Source organism: Mytilus trossulus, chromosome 5, assembly GCF_036588685.1.
Source record: "Mytilus trossulus isolate FHL-02 chromosome 5, PNRI_Mtr1.1.1.hap1, whole genome shotgun sequence".
NCBI lineage: Eukaryota > Metazoa > Mollusca > Bivalvia > Mytilida > Mytilidae > Mytilus > Mytilus trossulus.
In genome coordinates, this window is record NC_086377.1 from 40,435,126 (window position 1) to 40,451,578 (window position 16,453).

The window sequence follows — 16,453 nt, forward strand, 5'->3', positions numbered from 1 at the left end:
AAATATCAACAATAAACAACGCTTAAGATCACCTTACCACAATCTGGTCCAAAGTAACCAGTATGACATGTACAAGTGAATCCGCCATTAACACTTGGTACACAAGTGCCGTGTACGCATGGATTTACACTACATGAGTTTGTATCTTAAAAAAGATATAGTGTGATCTTTTTACAAATCATTTGTTCTTGTTTTGTATAATTATTTCGACCATCTATATATAATACAATCATGTTTGCAATGCATTTTTCTAACACGTAATACACAAAGCAATCACAAAAAATATGTTTCCTGAGCTGTTGCATATATAACCTCTTCCTCTGACACGCGTTACACCAACACAAATTAGATGACAACATGTCCAAAGTCAGGAGCCTCTGGTCTTTGTTAGTCTTGTTTGATTTTTTATTGTAGTTTCTTGTGTATAATTCAGAGTTAAGTATGACGTCCATTATCACTGTACTGGTACACATATTTTAAGGGGCCAGCTGAAGGACACGTACGGGTGCGGGAGTTTCTCGCTACATTGAAGACCAATTGGGGGTCTTCGGCATTTGTTTGCTCTATGGTCGGGTTGTTGTCTCTTTGACACATTTCAAATTTCCTTTTTCGATTTTATATATATATATATATATGATTTTCAATAATCAAAACTTAAGATATTAACCACACAAAATGCTTAAGATCAACTTACCACAATCTGCTCCATAGTAACCGGTATGACATTTACAAGTGTATCCACCATCACTACTGGATACACACGTGCCGTGAACGCATGGATTGACACTGCATGGGTTGGTATCTAACAAATAATAATGTATTCTTTTTACAAATCATTGGTTCTTGTTTTGTGTAATTATTGCGACCATTGATATCTTAAATATACATGTTTGCTATATATCTTTCTATCTCGTAGTACAAACTACAACCATCAAGTATAACATTAATATCAGGCATGCAAAACACCAAACCTGTTAAGGAAACGAAATATATATGATCATCAAACCTTAAAATATCAACCAAAAGAGAAATGCTTCAATTTACTTACCACAATTTGTTCCATAATAACCACTGTTACAAGTACAGGTGTATCCCCCGTTGCCATCGGGTGAGCAGGTTCCTTGCACACACGGATTCACGCTGCATGGGTTTTCATCTGAAGATGTAGTAATTAGGAAAATAACTCCTTATTTGTAATTCAGTTTAGCCTGTATACGCGGATATCTTACATAACTATATTTATCTTAAGGAAGTTCGGTACTCAGTTTCAAAATAAACAGCTTTTCATAAAACTATTATATATTGAAAGTGGATTTATTAACGAATCCAAAATGCAAAAAAATATATGGAGGTCAATGTGGTTGTTTTCGAGATATAATTCATTGAAATTATGGCGGGAAAATGTTCTCTCTTTAATTTTCTTAACTCTATCTTTGACACGTATAAGGTCTCAAAAACTATTAAAAACATAACAAGGGCTTATGAGACATTCACATATGACTTATAATTATACATGTAAAAGATTTACAAAAAGAAAAATGGGGGTCTATGGAAAAATTGTTCAAAGCATCAAATGGACAAAACTAGAGGATTCCAAAAATCTGATTTTTTCCCCCTAAAACATGACAAACGAACATCCTCAATAACACAATTATGTTTGAATTGAAACATACAATATTACTAGCTATATAACTTTTGAATTCTACTATTTTCTAAATATGGAAATACATCTACAAAGTTAGAAATTTGTTAATATATTCCATTTGCATAGACCTGTATGCATATTTTTTTTTCAAAATTGTACAACTCCCATCTCAATTTATATTCTTAAAAAATCACAAAAATAAGTGCATGGCATTATTGTTTATCTGGAATTATCATTTTGGTTCCATTTGAATAAGATAATTTGCATCGCTTTATGTGTGTAGTCAATAACTCAAATTTAACATTAAAAAATTGTAAAAACGGCAAGTTAGCATTGATCGGTGCATTAAGTTGAAAAGATTATGATCTAGAGCATCGTTACAAGTTAACTTTAACTAGCAAGGTTGGGAGTTTTCATTTAATAAAATAAAGTGTATTATAAACTTCATATTTAAAAATGAGGTTACCTATCCAGCGATTCAGAAGTAACTTACCACAGTTTGTCCCTAAATATCCGGTGTAGCACGAACAAGTATAACCATCTGCAGTATTTTGACAAGATCCATGTTGGCAAGGACTGGATTTGCAATAGTCATAGTTATCTGTAATGACAAAAAATGCATATGTTTAACAATACCAAAGATAATTACGTGACTTGGGTAATTTATAGAAATATTAGGGTTTTTTTTTCAAATTAAATCCAGAAATGAATCAGCGGAGGGCTGCACCGAAAAAAAAATGAATGTTTCTCTTATGATACATCACAGCCAACACGTCCATGACTATATTGTGTTATAGTGTCTTATACTATGTACCAGGAAACTTTAAACACAAATATCAGAATCGGTGTTGTAACCGGTTTGGTTGGTTACAATTGTTAATAAATCTATGAGTATCTCTCAACGTAAAGAACATACGTTGCTTTTCTTGAAATAAATGCAAAAGAATAATGAAGTATCTTTATTTATAACTTTATAATATCATTTTGAAAGGTGAATCCTAAATTGAGTATCAACATGAACTATTAACTACTAACTGTAATCCATGATCGGCTATTTTACATTTTTTTTATCTTTCCTATTCATAGACCTAAGTCGATGCGATGAAAGTGTCAATGAGAGAATCCTCCAACCAAGTTTCAAGTTTATACAAGTCACAATTAGTAAAACTAACCATTATATTATAGATAAAAAAAGCCACGGAGCATTGGGTTATAACGAACAACAAGCTAAAAAGGGCTAAATGTTTACTAGTTAGTATAAAATCACCAAACACAAAAAACAACGGTCTAATCTATATACAAAACAAGGAACGAGAAACACTTATAAACCACACCAACAGACGACAACAACTAAACATCAGGTATCTGACTTAGAACTGTCGACGTATGGCTCTTTATTTCTTTCATTATAATTTACATAATATTACTGTTATGCTGTTTGTTCATTACTGCATTCTCATGCATCAATAAATCATTGTATCTTAAATAATCAATACTGGTGCTTCAGTGACCCAACACATTACATGTATAAGGAAATGATGTAATGAGTTTTCGTTCAATTCAAAAATGTTCATAATATATATTGAAATTTAGTTTGATTAATATTTTTCTACATGTATTATGAGCTTGTTATTATGTAATTCATTTCTCCAAAACTCACCACAAGATGATCCCAAATATCCGGGGTAGCACACACACTCATAACCACTACCAGTGTTTTGACAGGTTCCATAGACACAAGGATTTGGTGTGCAGTAGTCATATGTATCTGAAAAGAATGTAGTGCAAATATTTTAGTTACATGCTCATTAGAAATTCATCATTCTGTTTGGTATTAGTTGACTCCCAATATTTGCAAAACAATTACTGTAATTTTTTTTATAATTGCGAAAAATACGACAGGGTTATAATCGCAATACTTAAAAATCGCATTTGGATTTTTTTTTATATTAAATACACAGGGTTTTCCTCCATATCCAGATGGATGGCTATGAAATATTTGTGTCACAGATGCCGTCGGTTATGTTTCAATTATTGTAATCCCGATAACGTGCTCTTTTCATGGAATGAGAGCTACTGAAAGTAAAATTACAAAAATACCGATCTCCGAGGAGATTTGAAAATGTCCCAACTCAAATGACAAATTTAAAACTCAAAACAAATGAATAATAACTGTCATATTCCTGACTAAGTAACAGAATTTTGTAATGCAGAAAATTGTGAATAACACCTGGTTTTATAACCATTTAACCTGCTTAGATTAAGAATGACGAGGTTTGATTTTTCATGAGCATACTGCCGGGTGCGACACGGGACCAAAAGTGTACTTACAATATTGTGTCCGCACGGCCGATGATATGGTGGATTATCTGATTTCGTACTATAATATAAGGTATTTTGTAAACATATCTTTTAGTTTGGTCTTTTAATCTTTGTTGTTCTGGCAATGACTTTTGTAGTTTATTTTCCACTTGTGAGTATGCATGTTTCTTTGGTATCTATCGCTATTTTGTACTCAGTAAACAGATTGAAGGGGATTTTGGTTAACACATACAGTTAAGGTGGTACCCAACACTTTCACTAAAATTAGTTTGGCGCGTTTATTTTTTTATAAAATTTGTTAAAGTACTTACTTTGATAACTTAAAAAAACCAGTTCTTCAGAAAAATTACTGTGGTTATATAGCAGTTTGACAAATACCAATTTTGATCATTGTGAAGCTTGATATTCCCTTCACAACACAACGTAATTAAAACGTTCAGATGACTTTAAAGAGTTATCTCCATGTAGTGTTAGGTACCACCTTAATATAATTTTTAAGAATTGTAATGGTTTAAAACAAATGATTAGATATTTTTCATTTGTTTCAATATTGATATACATTTGTACTCTATAATTTTGAATACAGCTATACTCACCACAGGATTTCCCTGAATATCCAGAGTAGCAAGAACACTCATATCCATTGTCAGTGTTTGAACATGTTCCATATACACAAGGATTTGGATTACAGTAGTCATATGTATCTGATATGAAAAAGTGGTACAATTGTATTTAGTTTAATGGTTAAGTAAAATTATGTTATATTAATAAGAACGTATACGTCTCAGACTCATTATACATTTTTATTTTACATGTCCGTTAAAAAAATATCCAATTAAGCCATTCTTAACTAAAAATTCATTGTCCTGTTGTTTCAAATCAAACGTTTAGAAAACATTAATGTGTTTAATCGCAAAGGCTCCTTTGAATTGAGGTGTCTGTATTATTGAGCAGGGTATATAAATATGAAGCGTCCTTCAATCTGTTTTTAGTCATTGAGTTAGGTGCCTGGCGAAAAATGATTTACACTCGCCTCACAATAGCTGTTGTAAATCAGCTTACTTATTTTCCTCTTTTTTTCCTTTTTCTTTCTGTGCTTAGACATAAGATGGTGCATAATTTACTTATATATTAAATATTCGTGAGATACATGTACGTGATGAATCATCAGTTAATTTATCTAATTTTATGAACAAATTTATCCCTTTCCGAACCCATGCATAAAAAAATGTAATCAACGTGTGGTTGCCGGTGATTTCAAAATATTATTGGATGATTTTAAGGGTCGTAACCTCTTTAGCTTACTGGATGAATCAACATATGCAAACAGGTATTAATGAAATTGACAACTTCGTGGAATGCAAAAGGCACTCGAAGGGGATTTTCGTTAAAAAAAAAAAAGATTCTTTTTTTTTAATCATTAGAGACACAGATTTACATAGTTACTCGTGGATTATCGGATTTATTCAATCTCGATAGTTAAATTATCAATGTTAAAGTCCTCCCAGAGAAGAATATATATATATGTATTACAATAATGTACGATTATGATGTAATGACCCAAAATAGCGAGAAAATTTATAACGATTGGTCATTGAATGCATGAATATTCACATTAAAACAATGCAAATGTTAATGTTTATTTATGATGACTGATGTACCCATATTTTGACTATTTTATTGGTTGTGACTGTTTATTTAACGCATCATGTAAATATAACGGAATTTGATGAGACTGTTATTAAAGAGAGAGGGTTAGCGCTATAGAACCAGGTTCAATCCACCATTTTCTACATTTGAAAATGCCTGTACCAAGTCACTAAATGCATTATGATTTTAATTCATTTCTCATATTCTCACCACAAGATGACCCTGTATATCGGGAGTGACAGGAACACACTGGACCATTGACAGTGTTTTGACAAGTTCCATGTAGACAAGGATTTGGAGTGCAGTAGTCATATGTATCTAAAAAAAATAGTTGAACTATAAATTTTAGTTTCATGTTTATGTACGCATACATTGTATATATAAATGACTACGTCTTAGACTAATTATAAATTTCCATTTTGTATTAATTGATTCTAAATGTTTGCAAAACAATAATTGTTGTTCGCTCAATTTTGGTGAAAAATATGCGGTTGTCGTGACTTTTTCGATTTGAATGAGTTGCTTTATCGCTACTCTTACAACAAGCGAAAGTAAAACTATAATTAGTCACACGATAATATTTTTGTTATAAAACTGTCATTTTAATATGAACAGCGCCTGAAAGACTGACGATTAAATTATTGTCTTCATTTACAGCCGTTGACGCAGTAATATTCCGAAAATGTTCTCGCATTTAACTCAGGTATGAGTATTGTATTGATTAGAAGTGAAATTGTATACCAAGTCCTTAATTTACTGCAACAGATAAGTCTATTAATTGATTTTTTGGCTAAATAAAGGCAACAGTAGTATACCGCTGTTCAAAACTCATAAATCCATGGACAAAATCAAAATCGGGGTAACAAACTAAAACCGAGGGAACGCATTAAATATAAGAGGAGAACAACGACACAACACCGAAAAAGACAAAATATTGATTTGGTTATAGTATTCAATTGATGTCACGATCCATATGATCTAAATGTCATCTACTATTGGTCGATTGTAGTCTTTGGTGGATCAACTCAAATACTTAATCGATAAAAGAGTGTGATTCTGTTTCTCCGCCGTCTTTGTACAATTTCGATTAGATTTTATCAACGTATACATTTTCATATATTGTTTATGTGAACATATAAACTTGTCCGATATTCTTTGAAAAAGAAATGACACCTATAACTGTACTCAGATCTCAGATCTGACGGTCATATCGTGTTTGTAGCTTTAACTATCGGTGAAACTTTCGGCTGTAAAAAAATTACTTAGCTTTTTGTTTTACAACATTCTTTATTGACCTATTTTATGACTCACATAAAACAGAAAGCTACAAGGCGTCCAAAAAAAATACTAGTGTAAAACAATTCAAACAGGAATATATGCCTTTATACAGTTGACAACAATATTCAATTCAAGTTTTTAAAAATAAATCCTCAGAATTGTGAAATGGTACAACATTGAAATGAAAATCAATCTTTAATTATAAAAAAAAGAAGATGTGACATGATTGCCAATGAGACAACTCTCTATAAGTGATCAACATGACACAGCAATTAACAACTATAGATCACCATACGGCCTTCAACAATGAAATGAGCAATTTATTAAAAAAAAAGTTTTCACATACTTACCACAGTCTGTTCCCACATATCCAGAGTAACAATAACAACTGTGACCACTGCCAGAGCTTGAACAATATCCGTTCTTGCAAGGATCTGGTGTACAATAGTCATATGCATATGTATCTGAGAGAGCAAAAAAAGATGAAAACTATTTATTATTATGTAACAGATCCAACTTGTTCAGGCTCTGAATGAACCTTTACGAGTAAAACTTATTACCGGATGTGAACTAACATGAAGTGCTAGACGGATGCCACATATAAAAGCGGGATGTGCTTCACCTTATATCAATGTAATTGCGGTAAACGATTATCTTTTGCCGTGTTGTTTCACTTCAATAGTACTTTTTTGCACTACTAACAAAAATATCAGTCAGTTTATTCCAACTTGAGACAAAATGACACATAGAAAGCAGCAATTGAAACGTCTCATAGTAATTGTTATTCCATAAATGAATGTTTTACTCTTGTTAAGCTTGCAAAAGAGAGGTGAAAGATAACAAGGTGTATTTCAACTCAGAAGTCGAGCAGAAATTAAAATATCATCGTAAAAAACGTAAAAGACATAATGACACGTATGTACGTTTGGTATTCTTAATTTTAGAACATTTTTTTTTCTTGCATGGGTTACAGTATCTTATTCATCACAAACATTTAACTGAACATTTATGTTTTCTTAGATATACTCCAATCATAGAAACAGACATGAATTTGTTTCTATGTCCAATTCTATCTAGTATTCATAATAATTTAACAGTTAGTCCCTCTGCCACTTACAATTTAATAATATTTACATTTGTGGTACACACGTAGTTAAATCTACGTCTGTCTCAGAACTGACCAATCAGGCTGACAATCACAGTATCAAATAGAGGGGAAAATAGACTACCACTGTTAAATAGTCATAAATATTAAAACGTCACATAACATATCAAAATGTATAGTTTCAATTGTCGTAAATATTATGTTAAGTTTCACTTACTACACATGGTGCCAGAGTAACCGGATACACAATTGCAGACGTACATGCTTCCATCATATGTACAATATCCGTTTACGCAGTTCGTAGTGCAGTAATCATAATCGCCGTTAACTGAAACTAATATAGGATAATTGGTATAATGACAAAACACGTACATGTACCAAAAATTCTTATATGTTTTTTATTGGTCAGAAGCAATTATTGGAATGATTACCTATAAAAGACTATACTCAGTGTGTTTATTTAAAAAAAAATGTATTGTTGTGAATAGATATACGAAGATGTGGTGTAGGTGCCAATAAGACAACTCTCCACCAAAACAACAATTTATTAAAGTAAACCATTATAGGTAAATGTAAGGCTTTCAACACGTAACCTTGGCACACACCGAACAACAAGCTATAAAATGCCTTAAATTTACTAGTGTAAAACCATTCAAACGGGAAAACCAACGGTCTAGTCTATATAAAAAACGAGAGACGAGAAACACGTATAAATTACATAAACCAATGACAACTACTGTGCATCAGATTCCTGACTTAGGACAGGTGCAACCATTTGCAGCGGGAGTAAACGTTTTAATGGTATATTCAATCACAAAACGTTAATTAGCACACTGTGAACGAATAAATTTGACTGCGATAACTGAATGCAAATGCACCGTTAATAAAATGTTAGGGACAAACATTCAAGGCCAAAAATCAAACAAACAAGTCCAAACAAAGCCATTGTAAGACACCTACGCGAAATATTTAACCCTTCGAAAATGATAACTTTTGAAAAAAAACACGGTTAAACCTTAGTATGTGTTTCTAAATGAAACATGTTGCAATATCTAGAAAGCGTCTAAAAAAAAAAAACCCACTGTCAGTAAATTAAAATAAAAACACACTGATCGATCTAGTATAAGTAGGTATAACATTTGAAGCGTTCGTACGTGTGTGAAATTCACCAATGATATTCATGATAGTGCTAGTAGGTATGATCTTCACAAAAGGGAAGCACACTAATTTTTTACAATTATATATTCTTATAAGTAACAAAGGGATAACTATCTGAGCTGGTAAACTTGCAATCATATTGTATCGATAGTGGTCCTTGGCTGTGGGGCTTAACAATTACATGCCTACGAACTTTTGGTTTTGAATTTTTAAAGGAGTTCGGTATTTTTGAACATCATTCAACAAAGAGTAATCCAACTGTTGGCTTTTATTCACATAGGTAATGAAAGACGTAATTAGCACAATCATTGTTAACTGTCGAAAAACTATTATTCCCAGTGTAGATAAAAAAAAGGTATCAAACTATCAGACAGAAAAGAGGGACAAAAGATACCAAAGGGACAGTCAAACTCGTAAATCTAAAACAAACTGACAACGCCATGGCTAAAAATGAAAAAGACAAACAGAAACACAATAGTACACATGACACAACATAGAAAACTAAAGAATAAACAACACGAACCCCACCAAAAACTAGGGGTGATCTCAGGTGCTTCGGAAGGGTAAGCAGATCCTGCTCCACATGCGGCACCCGTCGTGTTGCTTATGTGATTACAAATCCGGTAAATAGTCTAATTCGGTAAGTCAAAACCAGAACATATATATACACAAACTGAGTATATGTGTAATATATATTCAAATCAATGATGAAAGACATAACAAACTGTGTTATTTATCATACATTCCGCAAGTTCTCAAAAAGCACCAATCTGTTTCAAGTAATAAAATCAACGGTACCAATTTTGTTGCACCAGATGCGCATTTCGACAAAACATGTCTCTTCAGTGATGCTCGTGGCCAAAATATTTGAAATCCAAAGCTTATATAAAAGATGAAGAGCTATAATCCTAAAGGTACAAAAAGTATAGTCAAATTCGTGAAAGGAATCAGAGCTTTGCCTGAGGGAGATATATTCCTTAATTTATAATAATTTATAATATTTTGTAATTGTCACTTTCATTTGTGTTATACAGTTCATTTCAAATGAGTATCATTTCAAAAAGTATAAAAAAATGTTGGATACATTATTTAGAATGTATAACTGGATAAAGTTTAGGTGTTGGGTTTGCTTGTGTAGTTAACTTAAATTCGTATTACTTTTAATCATCTCTTTCATTGGAGCGGAACATATCTATTCTCTTGAACATACTTCAAAATCGTATTTTATTAGTTTGTTAGATTTAACAAATAGTATTACTTGATATATTTCAAGTAAAGAATAGGAGAGAATGTGTGGCCAACATTTGTCAAATTGATATTAACATAATATAATTGATATTTTATTTGGTTGAAGTACACACAAGTATCTCAATTCAACTGGTATTAATTCAAAATTGTATTAACCCTGTTTTATGCATTTTACTAATAGTACTACTTGATATGGTTCAAGAGAATGGGCGGGGCTATGTAAAAGTACTACTTGATATGGTTCAAGAGAATGGGCGGGGCTATGTGATTACATGCTATTTATATATAACTGGTCGATAAGTCAATTCAGCAAAGCACCCTTCAACATTTCTTTACATTCAGTGGATAAACTTACAAATGTTATTAATCGATTTCTTTCTCGAGAGGTTGGGCGGGGATAAATCTGTATGCTATTAAGTGATCAAATTATCTTTATACTTCCACGTGTTTTTTTCGTTTTCATTTGTCGGCTTGAAATATGTAATCACCTCAACAAAATAAAGAAAGGAAACAATAAGACTAAATTCATGATTTTGTGATAAGAATAAAAATATTTAACGCTGCGAAAAAGAAACAGAACACATTTAGTTATGATGACACAACGACAGTTGTAAAATCTATCTAGAAGCGGTAAGATATACACGTAAGATAAAACAATTGCTTTGAAAGGTTGTATAATGATCTAAAAATAGGCTTTCCATCTCTTATTTTATGTATTTGTCATACATAATTATTTTTCACTTAGTTTTGATATATAGCTATCTGATTATTAAAGTAGTATTCAACAGAATAGTAAAATACCAGAATAACCTGTAGCCATTTTTTGGAAATTGTAAATCATTTCATTCGTCCCATATACTACGTTTTAAAGTAATGTTGTTTATTTATTGATCACTTGTTGGTGTTTATTTTAATTTTATTTTCAGCACTATTAACTGGTAATAATTGTTGGGATCATATTTTATTGGTGGATACAAGTTCCGTAAAAACCAACAAATTTCAAAAAAAGGCCGGTAATCGTATTTAATTTAATTGAGATAGAACGCATTAACCACGAACTTGTGTTACCACCTCAGTTTGACAGACTAGTGATACAGTAGATACACTTTTAAGATAATGATGCCACCAAGGTACCTCTGGTAAATAACACTGGTAAGTTATTAATCAATAATCATTATAATATCTTTGTTTCGCGTTGACTTCTTTTGTAAATTAATGTAAGCTCCAACCGATCATATCGCTTTTATAAAGTACCAACAGGGGATAACATTTTTTTTAAATTACTATTTCTGAACTGTCCCTTTAGTATTATATAGATATAGGAAGATGTGGTGTGAGTGCCAATGAGACAACTCTCCATCCAAATAACAATTTAAAAATTAAACCATTATAGGTTAAAGTACGGCCTTCAACACGGAGCCTTGGCTCACACCGAACAACAAGCTATAAAGGGCCCCAAAATTACTAGTGTAAAACCATTCAAACGGGAAAACCAACGGTCTAATCTATATAAACAAAACGAGAAACGAGAAACACGTATATATTACATAAACAAACGACAACTTCTGTACATCAGATTCCTGACTTAGGACAGGTGCAAACATTTGCAGCGGGATTAAACGTTTTAATGGGCCCAAACCTTCTCCCTTTTTCTGAAACAATAGCATAACATCACAACATATAAAAACATACGATAAAATATCAATTAGCAGACTTAACTCAATCAAAAAACGTATGATTACACAAAGAACGAATAAATTTGATCTGCGATATCTGAATACAAATGCTGTTTTCTTCCGTTAAAAAGAAATACTAATAGATGAAAAAACGAAATTGAAAAATAATATTACCGCTGATGTCACTAGAGCCACTAGACCCGCTAGAGCCTCCAAGGTAATTAATGCCACTTCCACCACTTGATCCATCAGGAACTGTTTAGAAAGATAAAAAACATTAGGAAAACAAAAAAATATAAAATCGTGTCAGACGGAGACTAACATTTGGCGGAGCCAAGTTCATTTATTTCATACACTCCTTGGTAAGATAAGAAAAAAAATCAGAATGAAAATGGATATTTTGCCAAACAAAAATTATAAAATTAATGTATGCAAAAGTAAATAATACCATGTAAGCGCGTACAACAATATAAGAGATAGCAATTGATGTCAACGGATACTTTTTGTAAGAACAAAATATATTGGTGAAGGCCGTACGGTGACCGATAGTTGTTAATCATTGTTAATGTATGTATCATTTTGGTCTCTTGTGGAGAATTGCTCATTTGCAATCGTACCAGTTTTTATATACTGACTACTGAATTGAACTGGTTATATTGCTATATGTGTAATGGCTAGTTCAACAAAGTCACGTGATAAAAATTGTTTACAAAAGAATACTTTTCTATCTCAAATACTGTGCATTTAATATACAGCTCCTGACGTATAGATATTTCTATCATAAGATAAAAGTCGCAAACTAAATGTTATCGTCTCCTAAACTAAATTGTACATTTGAAGGTAAATGAATTGCTTATAACGGCATTATTGTATCTAAAGTCAAGACCGACGTTAATTTAAAATAAAGGATTTTTTTACATGAACATAATGAAGAAATCAATACTTACAAAAAGAGGTACATTTACTGTTTGAATTATCACAGCATTGGAGTCCGTTGGAGGGATGTCCATCGGATTGAAACAGGAGGTAGCATGTATATCCGGTCCCGCAGGGGTTACCAGAACACAAGCTTGTCGCTAGAATAAAATATTATCAATAGGTAAATTTTTAACTGATTTGATACGTTCAAGCATAGTCAAATTTTGATAGAAAACGGTTGATAGCAACAAGATATTTTTAAAATATTTTCAGTCCAAATACTTATCCATGTATCGGCCTCATACAGAGATTCGAATATAATATCAATTGATAAAGGGTTCATAAATCATGCTGTGGATAAAAATGTGTACAGCTGACCAGTTTACATGGTGTTATTTTACCACAAAATTTTCTGCAAATGATTCGATCTCGTGAAAACAATACGTTCGCTATTTGGCTAGACACAATAGATATCAAAACAATTAATGCATAGCTTCCCAAAGAGAACAGATATAATCAACATGTAATGCATGGCGGCTAAAAGTGAACAGTTATAATCAAACATTCATCGTCTTACAGAATAAATATATAGTAAACAGGTACACGATTACAACGAGTGTTACAGCATATGACTATACTGGAATTAGTCGATAATTAATTGAACATAATTAACACGATTAACAGTCAGGACAGTTGAAAATATTTCGGCCCAATAATGTTTGTTTACGATCTCAAGAAAACACTGTTTTTGTTCAAGTAAAGATCATCGTCAGTTATATTGATAACAAGTATGCAGTCAATTAAAGCGCATAAGTTAAGAATGTTATTGGTGGACAAATCGGGAAGTATATGACAAATATTAAGCGTGTTAAAAAATCAACTGAATTCACTGTTTGTTTTTAGATAACTCGGACATATTGGTAAATACTCAGAATTTACTTGAAAAGAAGAAAAAAAAACCACTGGGACATGAATAAGAAAATTAATAAATCATATATTCAGATTTAAAAATTAAAATCAAGAAAAGATATCGTATTCAACAATCATTTTAAAATTTGCTGTTACAAAATATTAAAAATTATTATAAATTAAGGAATGTATCTCCCTCGTGCAAAGCTCTGATTCCTTTCACGAATTTGGCTATACTTTTTGGACCTTTTGGATTATAGCTCTTCACCTTTTATATAAGCTTTGGATTTCAAATATTTTGGCCACGATCATCACTGAAGAGACATGTATTGTCGAAATGCGCATCTGGTGCAACAAAATTGGTACCGTTGATTTTATTAATACAGAGAGGTGTTACATTTAACATTGAGTTGAGTTGGTCTGTTTTTCTGCATTTGCTAGTGTGTGACAGCATTGGCACCATATGTATACTCGGTTCATTAAATCTATATTATATTTCCATCTACACACAACTGGTATGATCAAGATATAAATGAGGCAAAAAGAGGCAGATATACCTCTTCGTTAAGATAAAAAAAAAAATGTATTTGAATAACGATCTACTTTGATCAAATTACAACAAAACAACCAACATGTGAATTTAGCATATCATCGTAAAATTATTTTTAAAGAAACACTTTTTTAAATTAGTTTATTGGTGTGTATCACACATGTATATTTCTAATCCGTGGTTGTAAAAACTATTGTTTAAGAATTGTTTTACCTCAAGTCTTTATTTTCATTTTTATTTTTATGTATATTATTTTTTTATAACTTCTTTTTAACATTTGTATTTGCATTGTTCTATGACAATAAACTATCTTACCTTTTAATAAGATAAACTAAAGTAAAACTATAGAACGTTTATCAATTTTTTAAATGCAGGACATTTTGCACTACGTATTACAGTTACTATTCGTTCGTAGAAGAATTTTTTTTACGAATATCTGTATGTGAGGGTGAACAATTACCTAAATTGAAAACGTTTTGACAACTCAAAAATATGTTAACTATTAACAAAACAAAATAGTATCATGGTTTTTAGGAGAAACGATGACACCAAATAAAGTCACACGACTAAATCTGAAGTCTGAGAAAAAATATGATTTTATGTCTGTATCCAACTGTTAATTAAAATAAAAAAGTTTCTACGTTCATAAATGGTAAATACAAAAAAAAAGCAGTAAACCAAAAATTAAGTGAGAAACATTAACTCAAGAGAAGCGAGAACAAATCAAGAAAATGTAGTAAAACAATAAATAAAAAAAATATCATAACAACTATCTTTTCGTTTGAGGATCCATTTGTAAGCGTTGTTGCAAGTTCCGTTAACAATTTAGATAGTTTTCCCATCACTTTTGTATTTCAGTATGGAAAATTTACATTAAAAAGTTTATCAAACGGTCACAAAAATTTCACAAGTCTATATACTATTGTATGTACTTACAGAAACCCTCAACACCAACAAAGGCAACAACAGCAAGTATCAGAAGTTGTAACATAGCCATCCTTCCCAAAAACTGTCTCAGAAGCAGGCGTGCCCTTGCTTTTAATATGACCAGCATAGGGGCATTTTAGGGATAGCTTGATGACAATTTTCTTTTAAAATGTTTAATGTTTACGTGTTACATATGTATTTTATCATTTAATTTAAATTACGACCGAAAAAGGATCTGTACAATTCTTCAAATTTGTTTTTTTTTTAAATAAAAAAAGTTCGTATCCTTCTGACAGCCTCTAGTTAATTCCAATGTTTACGCTACAAAATACTTTTTAATTATAAACCATTTCTTTCCTTGTTGAGTGAAAATAATAGATCGCTTTTATTTAATATGAATTAACATCAAAGACAATTATATATCTTAGGGCGTTATGTCCTTATAATTTCAATGTCCACGTGTTACATCTTTTAAGTGATATTTTGCATCTTTTAAATATAATTCAATAATTTATTTTTGAAATTTATATATCAAGTGATTGCTTTTTGATAGCTAACAAGATGGGCTTTGAATGACCAATTGATGTTTTTGGTATGACAATTTGTTTTTAGAAAGAAACGAAAATATTCAAATGCAATAATAAAACAACAAAACTAGAATAGTTTTGAGGTTTAATTGATTTGTCGTCAATCATAAAGAAATATCAATTACAATAGCAAACCATAAGGAGATTTTAACACATTTCACATATATCCTGGTGAATTTGTTTACCCGATCGACCATTTTGAAAAATAATGCTTGACCACTTTTCTTAATAAAGTCCAGTCAGGCTCACTTGTTAATTCAATAAATAATCAAATAGATATTTGGAAAAAAAATATCAACGAAAGTTTAGCTTTTCGTCTTCAAACATAGTTTGTCGAATTCTGCTAAATTTTGAGAATTGTCATTTATATACAGGTCAAACACTGTGACATTGCATCTTTGGTTAATTTGGGTTTATATATTTGATAAAAACGTGGACACAGAATTTTCGTGTCCTACACAGGTCAATATTTTAACATTG

At 31.4% G+C, this 16,453-nt stretch overlaps 1 protein-coding gene across 1 annotated transcript; it reads right to left on the reverse strand.

The window, feature by feature from the left end:
- Positions 1-662: 662 nt before the first annotated feature.
- LOC134717945 (delta and Notch-like epidermal growth factor-related receptor) lies at positions 663-15,456 on the reverse strand. Its single transcript, XM_063580446.1, has 10 exons — positions 15,396-15,456; positions 13,030-13,158; positions 12,257-12,337; positions 8,218-8,334; positions 7,246-7,359; positions 4,564-4,671; positions 3,306-3,413; positions 2,139-2,246; positions 1,049-1,156; positions 663-802 (listed from the first exon to the last, which is right to left on the reverse strand). The coding sequence occupies exons 1-10, from the start codon at positions 15,454-15,456 to the stop codon at positions 663-665; spliced, it is 1,074 nt and encodes a 357-aa protein (XP_063436516.1).
- Between the last annotated feature and the right edge of the window lie 997 nt (positions 15,457-16,453).